Source organism: Apium graveolens, chromosome 7 (assembly GCF_009905375.1).
Source record: "Apium graveolens cultivar Ventura chromosome 7, ASM990537v1, whole genome shotgun sequence".
Taxonomy (NCBI): Eukaryota; Viridiplantae; Streptophyta; class Magnoliopsida; order Apiales; family Apiaceae; genus Apium; species Apium graveolens.
The window spans coordinates 181,647,392-181,657,632 of NC_133653.1; the positions used below are offsets into that span (position 1 = coordinate 181,647,392).

Genomic DNA, 10,241 nt, shown 5'->3' on the forward strand with positions numbered 1-10,241 from the left:
ATTTCCTGAAGATTGACATTCATTATCCGTAAAGAATTTATCGATCAAGACAAACGTGTCCTTGTTTTGTTTCATATCTTCATTTCCGATGACCATCCATCATCCTCCTTCTCCGGTGATAACCTTGAGTACATGTCGTCTAGATTAACAGATGTTGTCGCCATAGTTGTTAAAAGAAGATACCTTTGATTGATTAATTAAAACTTGTCACAAGAGCAAGACGTATAAACTTGCAATACTGCAAGGCTTTACCCTTGCTTGATTAGTATATAAGCAATTACCTTTTCAGTAAAATAATTTTTTTATCTTCTTTGCCTTACTTCATTATTTTTTATTATTAAAATATTAAAGAAGATTAACATTCAGATACGTAAATTGGAAAATCACATTTTGAACATCATGGTGCAATGCAACACTATGTACAGTGCAACTAATTATAGATTCACTTTCTATTTTAAATAACATCATAATACCGAAAATTTATAAAATTAAAAAAATAAAACATGGCGTCCAAAATTTATATAGTTAAAATATAATACAATAACAATTATTTGAAACAACCGTGCATCGCACGGGTTTTAGGCAAGCACGGGTTTTAGGCAAGTATAATTAAACAATCCCCGACGATTTTGCATCTTTAACTCTTTGAGAAAATTTAGATTTTAAAATAATTTATTAATTGATTATTACGTATTTCAAAATAATATGTCTATCTATCTATCTATCTATCTATCTATGTATCTATCTATCTATCTATCTATCTATCTATCTATACCATATCAATCTATACCATTATATAATCGACGAGACATTAAAAATTTGGTTGGTCGGACGGTCATTAGTCAACTTACTCAATCAATTCAAATTCTAATTAATATTGAATTATGTGTTATTATATTTGATATTAAAGTCAAGTCTTCTACAAATTTAAATTCTAATTTATATTGATGTCTATATTATTCTAATTGATACCGAAATCAACTTATTATAGTAATTTAATTTTTATTTAATTAATTAATCTATAACAATCTTTACCGTAACAAACAATTTAATTATTATATATATATAAATATATTATAGATATCTATATTTATAATATTAAAAATTAATTTATCAAAATATAATTCGACTAGTTAAAACAAAATCATATATAGTATTTTTTCGGGTTAAAATAAAATTATCATATGGAACCAGACTTAAAAAATTATAATCAAACTAAAAATAAATAGTTGGATTTTGTCTGTGTAATTAATTTCGGGTTAAAACACTCTAATGTAAACTATTAAGTTAATATCAGATTGAGCATTATTAATATATTATTAATCCAAACTAATAATTAAATTTTAATTAAAATATAATCATTATTTTGTAAAAATATATAGAAATATCAATAAAACTGTATTGTTCAATAAGTATCATTATCTTTTTTAAATATCTGTTATTAAAGATTCATGAACATATACGGGTATTAATATATTTATCATGAAATCACATAATTTTAAAAAAAAAATCAATTTTTTTTCAAAGGTCATATAATATTAAAAGAAGATACGTGCATCGGACGGGTTTTAAATTAGTACTTTTTTATAATAGACAAAACATTTAAAATTTGGTTGGTCGGTCAATTCTAGTTGATATTGAAATCAACTTTTTAATTATCAATTTAAATTCTAATTGGTATCAAATTCTATTATTATAATTGATATTTAAGTTAACTTCTTCTACCAATTTAAATTCTAATTTTATATTAGGGTATATATTGTTTTAATTAATATTGAGTCAACTTCATTTTTTAATATAATTTTTATCTAATTAAATTCTAAAAAAATATTTATTGTAATAATCCATTTACTAAATATTTAATAAACTATAAAATTGATATTAATATCTATCAGATATAATAAACATCTATATCTACACACTCCGAAGATAATTACTGCCTCGAGATAAAACTAAATAATTTGCACTTTTCACTCGGGTTAAAATAAAATTATATTATTGATTCGAGATATTATAAAATATAAAGTGAACTAAATATAATTAATTGTATTTAATTTATATTAATATGCATCAAGCTATGATAAAATAATAAAATACTACTAATCTTGCTACAAAATTATATTATTGAACATAGTTTAAACAGAATAACCTAAACTATTCGTCCATGCTAAAAAAAAATTATACAATTTATCTAAACTAAAAAAAATATGGTTCGACCAACTAAAACAAAATCATATATACCATGTATCCGGGTTAAAACAAAATTATAATATTAATCCGGGATTGAAAAATTATAATCAAACTAAAAATATTTAGTTGAATTTGATCTGTGTAAATGGGCTCAGGTTTAAACATAAAAATGTAAACAATTGATTGAGGATAAAACAAAATAATGTAAATTATTGATCGGGATAAAATATAATGTAAACTATTGGCAGTATAAAACAAAATTAATATAGGATTAATCATAATTTATATATTATAGATCCTAATTACTCCCTCAGTCCCGACCAATTGTTTACATTTGGTTTGAGCACATAGATTAAGAAATATGTATAAAGTAGTAAAAAAGGGAAATAAAAGTGAGTAAAGTAGTAGGACCATTGATTTTTAATATATAAAAAGTAGATAATGGAGTACAAATAGTGTGAAAAGGGAACAAAAATGGGAAAGTGATGAGACCCATTTATTATTTTTGGGTTTTGAAATGTAAAGAATTGGATGGGATATAAACCGTAAAGAAATGGTTGGGATAGAGAGAGTATGAATTAACTTTTAAATAAATCATAATATTTTTTTTGTGAATATGAGATATGAATAAAACTATAGCATTTATTCAATTATATTATCTTCTTCAAATAGCGCTAATTAAAAAATCATGAACATATACATGTATTAAAATATATATGTCAAAATCATATTATTTAAAAAATTTATGTTAACAAATTTATGAATTCAATTCAAAATAATTCTTTTATAATAATAAATATAATAAAATTACATAAAGTTCGTGCATTGCACGAGTTTTAAGCTAATTCTAATTTTAATTTAACTATCAAGCTCTTAATTATAATATTAATCTTTGGTTGACCGATCGGTCATTTTAATTCTAATTGATATTGAAGTCAAATTCCTCTATCAATTTAAAATATAATTCATATTGAACACTATGTTATTATATTTGATATTAAACTCTAGTCTTTAATAAATTTAAATTCTAATTTATATTAATATCTATATTATTCTAATTGATACTAAGTCAACTTATTTTACTAATTTAATTTATACTTAATAAATTTATATAAAAATCTTTACTATAATAAACAATTTAATTATTATATAGCCTTATATATAATAAATGTAAAAGACGTTTTGTTGATGTACCACCAAAACAATCTCAACAGTTGCTCTGGTATAACTAAAAACACACGATTAAGATTATATTTTAGTAAAATAAATATATTTAGAATACAATTATAATTAAAAAAAAATACAAGAATTTTACTATTATTCAAATCTCAATTACCATACAATATCCTAATACAATTCTAGATTAAGTATGATTAAATTTTTAACAAATCATAAATAAAAGAATTTAAATTATTCTACTAATATTCAAACACCAAATATGATACATTGATATAACTATGAATAAAGTACAGTCTTATATTAAACCTCAAATATTAAAACAATAAATTGCTTATTCATTAAGCAAATACCGTTTAAGGGTTCAAACCAATTAATTATATCCTGTTATTTTTCAGAAAATTAAAACAAATAGAAATATGTAAAATATAAAATGTATATAGCAAAAGTCACTCCTTATATATATTGTTTATAACTAGTGCAATGCACTAATTTATTTTTCTATATATTTCTTTATGATATTATATATACGTTAATAATTTTTTTTAAAAATCTATTTTTCTTGTAAAATGTGTAATTATTCAATTTTAGTATCATGAATTAATCATTTTAATTCCTCGAGCTCAACATCATAACTAGATCAGCTTGCACATGATTAATAGGGTCAACTTGATATCTCGATTGACAAACTAATTAGACACAGTCGGCTGAACTAGATCGTGATTATATATAATAATAATAATTGGTGGACTTGACCGAAAGTTGCATGCTCTGTCAAAAAAAAACCCGGAAGTTGCTTGCATGAGACGTACGAGTATTCTTAGTTGTCAACTTAGTAACTTCGTTCTATGCTACGAATATACTACAAAAATTCATTTGTAATTAGCTGGTCATTGCATCAATTGTAGCGTACGTACGTAGCTTGTATAATAAGCACATTTATTCAAATTAAATTACATAAAGAGGAAACTCCATCGATGTCACTATTACAACAAAACTACAGCGCTAACATCATATTAGTCACTGGCTTTCTAACTAGTAACCACAACATATATACTTTTGCTGCGTACTTATTAATATTGGTTGATTTATGAGAAACCAATTTATTTCATGACGCACAAAATGTTTTCGAGAGCATTTTTTCTTCTTAAATTACTCCTCCTAGATCTAGCTAGTAAGGCCATTCCCCAGGAACGTTGCCCTTAACAGAATAACTACAAACAACAATATAATTCACGTTATTAGTACACAAAACCCTGGCGCACCCGAGTAGATTAGAGTTGGCCCATACCACCTGAGTGTAGTGACTACAAATCTGACCTGTAGCACAAGTGTTTGATGAGTAAGTATAGTAGGGCTTCTGACCAACCCACAAGCTGACTGCAGCAAGACCAGTAAATGAAGGACCTGAACCTGTAGCTATGTTTTCACCGTAAGGACCACCCGAGGGTACGGTATTGCAAGCCCCGGCTCTGGCGTTAGCATAGTTCAATGCATAGTTAGCCAAGGTGGTACTCCATGTCATGGCTCCGTTGGCAAACACTTGAGCACGAGCTGTGTTGTGCAAATTGAGGAAGTCTGTCTGTGAGTTTTGGGCGTTGGAGTCTTGAAAATTGGTTGCTAGGATTAGGGTAATAAGAACAAGACCTAGTGGAATCTTATAGAAGTTCATGTTTTTGATTTTGTTTATGAAGTGTGAGGTTTGTAGTACTGAAGAAGAATGGATAGCAAAGTGTGGGTATTTATAAGCCCAGCTGAACTGGGTAATAGTTAAGACTAAATACTACTTATACTAACCAAGTTGAATATGGGATGATTAAAGAAGTGGAATCTAGGGTTACTTGTTTAAGTAAAGGCCACGTTCAAACACCCTCTCCGAGATTTTTACTTAATTAGTGTATGAAAGTTCCTCCTCCTATTTTAGTGAAAATCATAATTCCTACTTAACTTCCAGCATTGAGTGTAAGAACAACATTGTTATTTAGTATATAATTTAACTTTTAATATCCAATAAATTTTTAAAATTATTCAAAATTTTATCCAATTAATGTTTATATTATTTATGAATAATAATTTGAAATTTCTATTGTGGGTCAGAGGACATATATTATTAAAAAGTTATGTGATAAATGATTGATTTAATGATGGACTCCGGGCCCTTTGAATACATAAAGTTTTAATCAATTAAAATGAGTCAAATTATTATTAATGCATGAAATTAATTGATTAGACATATTTAGTGTTGTAAAAATCGGAAATGGGTAAAGATCGGTTGAGCTACCGATTTGAGATTAATTGAAAATTGAGGATTAATCGGAAAGATTAATCGGAGTAAAAATCGGATGTATTATAATATTAAAATATATTTAATATATTATTTTGATTATATTAGTCATTTATTAACATATATATATTTATTATATCATAATTTCTGTAAATATTCATATTTAAATTAATATAGTATTTTAATTTTAATAAATAATTATATATAATTTATTAAAAAGAATTTGTAAGAATTAATCAAATTTTAAAAATTAAATCGGTCAAGTATTTTGCAGGGAATTAATCGGATCGGTTGAATCGGATATTAGAAAACCCGTAATTAATATACTTAAAACTATTTTAAACCAAAAATTCATTAATAGCAAACCCTACTGCTGCTATTAATACAGAATGTCATCCTAAAAGTGCGGTTCGGCGACTTCGAACTTTGTGCAATACTTGGCCTTTCCGTTAGGCACTGGCCAAAAAGCAATTGTTATTAATTTTTCAGAGAGGCGCGTAAGTTGTTTTAAAGATAATTAATTATTTCCTTAGTCTTTAAAAGTATTTTTTATTTATATTGGACATATTTGTCAATATATATTTTTGAATGTTAATATTTTTAATTTTATATAAGTATTAAATATAAAAATTTCATTATATTAAAATACTTATAAATATGAATCCAACAAGATCTGAATATATTTAATCTTATAAATTAGAAGTAAATTTGTAGTCAATCATCATAATGTAAAAAAGTCAAAATAGAAAAAGTAATATTTGACTGAGGGAGGGGCGACTAAATTTTTTTCTAGTAGTTACTCTCAATCACCACTTGATATGTTAGCTCGTGTGGTTCACCGACCGAGAATGCGCATTTGCTATCTGTATGGACCCTTATCGCGTTACACGGATAACAAAATTACGGACACGCCATGGGCAATGAGATACATGTCCCACGCATGGGGCTGTAAATTATTCTGAATTATTCGATGTCTCGGCTTATATCCAATTCAAAAATATGATATATGTTTATGTTTAAATTCAAATCTGACGGAAAAGTTAAACTTAAATAAAATATAATCCTAAATATGAACACTCATATATACTTGCTCAAATTAGGTAATCATATTTTTTTTTATTATTTTTTTATCGTAGGTAACCCGTAGCCGCTATCCTTCAGGTGCACACTGGGTAAACCTTATGGGTTCACGCAATAGCCTACACACCACGTGAACCAAGGTAAACCGCATTTAAGCGACATGCTCTGACTCAGGAGGCATAATCATAAATTCTCCTCCCGTGGAATTCGAACCCGTGACCAAAAGGATACCTGAACATCAAAATATCATCCGCGGCTCATATTTAATTCGACTCCATATTTAAAATATATGCTATCTCCTTATATTTCTAAGATAATATAATCACTTTATAATAATTCTCAATATATTATACAAGTTTTTATTTCCTGCAAAATATGACTTATTAACTGTGATAAATTATATATATGTATATAGATAGATATACTTATAAGCTTTAATTTATAATTATTATTTTCAATGTTTTTAATAGTATTATATTTATTTAATAGTAAATGATAATCATCTGAATTGTTGAAATAAAAATGACACTTAATGTTAGTAAATCATATATGACTCATATCCCGTGAATCATAAACTATACGATCAGAAAATGAAAATATGGTGTCAGTTCATATTCGGTTTGGATCCGGTTCTCATAAGCTATACGATCAGTTTGTATCCAAATGGTATGATACCGGAACCAAATATGGACACACTAAAAATAAAATAATACGATACTCGAGTAAAATGGTGTCTGCTTCTACCCAGATCATTTTACAGCCTTACCCAGGCAAACAAAAAATAGCATTTTTATATTAAAATTTTGTGTATAAATATGTATATTTTAGAGTAAATGACACTTTGCACCCCTTACAAATATTCACTTTTTCGCTTTAATCTTAAACTTTTAATTTTGGTAGAATGAATCCCTTAATTTTAAATTTCACTACATATTGCACTTTTTAAATAATTTTCGTCCAAAATAACCATTACTATCAGGGGTAAAGTCGGAATTATGTTTAAAGTTTATATAGTAACGATATGCACCACATAGTTTTAATATTTTGACGCTATGCACCCTATATAATTTTATATTTTATACTTTATTTTAAATTTTCATAACTTTTGAAATCCATAAAAATATATATTATAAAATTAAATTAAAAAACAAAACATATAACAGACAAACTGGGTAGGGTCGAGTGTGATTTTTTTTAAAATTAAATTGAAACCCAAAATTAATGTTATAAAAATGATCAAAATCAAAACCAAATGCTATAAAATTAACGAAATCTTGAACCCAAGCATAAACATACAATTCAATAATTTTTAGTAGATTATTATATTAAAAAATCCAAACCAAACCGTATGAAGTAGAAAATTTTGGTTTGTGTAGTTCAGTTCAGTGGATTCCGAGAAAAAAAAATGTCCAATAACATTGCATTCATTTTACGAGTTTTAAATTTGGTACATATTTCGTAGCTAATTTATTTTAAAAATAAACATAAGAACATGAATTAAATGAAGTATTTAGTAACACTAAAAAATTTGAAAAATTAGGGAACTTATAGTTTTAATAGAGATTTATTATAAAAATATTAAAATAAAATAAGAAATTATAAATTATAAATATTGTGCCAAAAAGTGATATCAAAACCTAGAAACATATATTTGATAAAATAGATATCTTTTGATATTATTATTTAAAAATATATAAAATTTAAAATTATCTACATAGTATTTAAATTACATTAATTGGGATAAAAGACTTATTTGTGATTTTAATTCAGATTTAGTAGAGAATATTTGTATTTTATTTAATTTTTAAGTAAAAAAATATTATCTAATATTATAATACAATTTTATATATTTTTTGAAACGAGTCGAAGTTAAAATCGGGGTGTAATCTGTTACAATATTATAAACACGTGGTGCACATTGTAATAATATAAACATAAAAAATATTATTCCAATTTTACCCTTGAAAATTGTTGAAAGAGATGCGACATGAAACGAAATTTAAAATTTAGGGATGTATTTTGCCAAAATTAAAAATTTAAGATTAAACTGAAAAAGTGAATATCTATAAGGGATGCAAAATACAATTTACTATATATTTTATAAGGTGTCCTCGTTAAAAGAGATTAAGTGCCCATATAATATTAGTATATATTTTATAATTTGAGTCATATTTAATTTTAATTATAGTTATATGATAATAACTCGGAGATTAAATGGTTAAAATACTATAGGACTTAAATATCAAAAACTTTCAAGAGTCTAGGAACAATGACAAAAAAATGAATTTGAAGTACTGACTCGTAACATAATCACTTACATGGGCAGAGTCCATGACTTGGATATGTGTAACGCCCCCCAATTCGGGCTAAGAGAATTTGGTCGTCACGATGGAACCTCAGTATAAAATAACATGTTTATCAATAAATAACATGGAACCTCAAAATAAAATAACATTTTTTTATCGTAAGTAACCCGCAGCCGCTACCCTTCGGGTGCGCACTGGGTAAACCCTACGGGCTCACACAATAGCCTGCAAACCACGTGGACCAAGGTAAACTGCATTTAAGCGAAATGCTCTGGCTCAGGAGGCATAATCATAAGTTCTCCTCCTATGGGATTCAATATAAAATAACATAGTTTCAAACTTGCTAGCTGAAGTCGTCTGTGGGTACCTAGGCGCGCTATATGTCCCGTAAATTTAACCACTTGAAAAGACATACTAGCAACTTGAGGAGGTCTCCATAACTTCCAATGGCCCCTCTTACGGATTTGGGCAAGCTTCATGATATATGGGCATGGTTTGGAAAAACCCCATGATATATGTGCACGGTTTGAAAAAGCCACATGGTTTATGGGCATCATTCAAAAAGTCCAGGGAAAATTATCTAACACCCTAAAAGGCACATCCAGATGGAAGGTTGGAAAAATCTGAAAGTTGCCGCATTATATATGGAAGAGTGTGTTCGCCAAAGTTATACTTGATTGCTAAGGCAACAATGGTTTTACATATATACATACATACAAATTTATTTGCACATGTATATTCCCACTAGCATCTATGCATTATATATATATATATTTGAGCTACATTTTTTATATGTGTGAGTTACTTATCCCATGCTTCTAATAATTTTTATGGTCATTTTGATAGCTCGGGTTTTGGAATATTGAAGCATCTTTATAACAGCTGGACCTATTTATGGATAAATGGGTTCGAGGTATAGATGTGGAAAATAGGTGAACCAGAAACTGTGAGGATAGGCATGTGCAAGATCATTCCTTGAGCATGAGCTATAAGAAATAGGTTAAGTGGAGTATACAGAACTGGTCAGGCCCATGGTTGAATCTGAAGCTCTTTAAAGAAAGAAATGAGGGTTAAATCTTGGAGTAGGAGCTCAATGAAGGTATGTAGCTGGAATATGAGGGTTATTATTAGGTTCATGGTTAAACCTAAGATTATTTACATAAAGGAGTGCAATTTACTTGCACAACGAATATGATCTCCAAGGA

At 27.1% G+C, this 10,241-nt stretch overlaps 1 protein-coding gene across 1 annotated transcript; it reads right to left on the minus strand.

The window, feature by feature from the left end:
- Positions 1-4,280: 4,280 nt before the first annotated feature.
- Positions 4,281-5,093, minus strand: LOC141672570 (pathogenesis-related protein 1A-like). Its single transcript, XM_074479188.1, has one exon. The coding sequence runs from the start codon at positions 5,036-5,038 to the stop codon at positions 4,538-4,540; it is 501 nt and encodes a 166-aa protein (XP_074335289.1). The 5' UTR covers positions 5,039-5,093; the 3' UTR covers positions 4,281-4,537.
- Between the last annotated feature and the right edge of the window lie 5,148 nt (positions 5,094-10,241).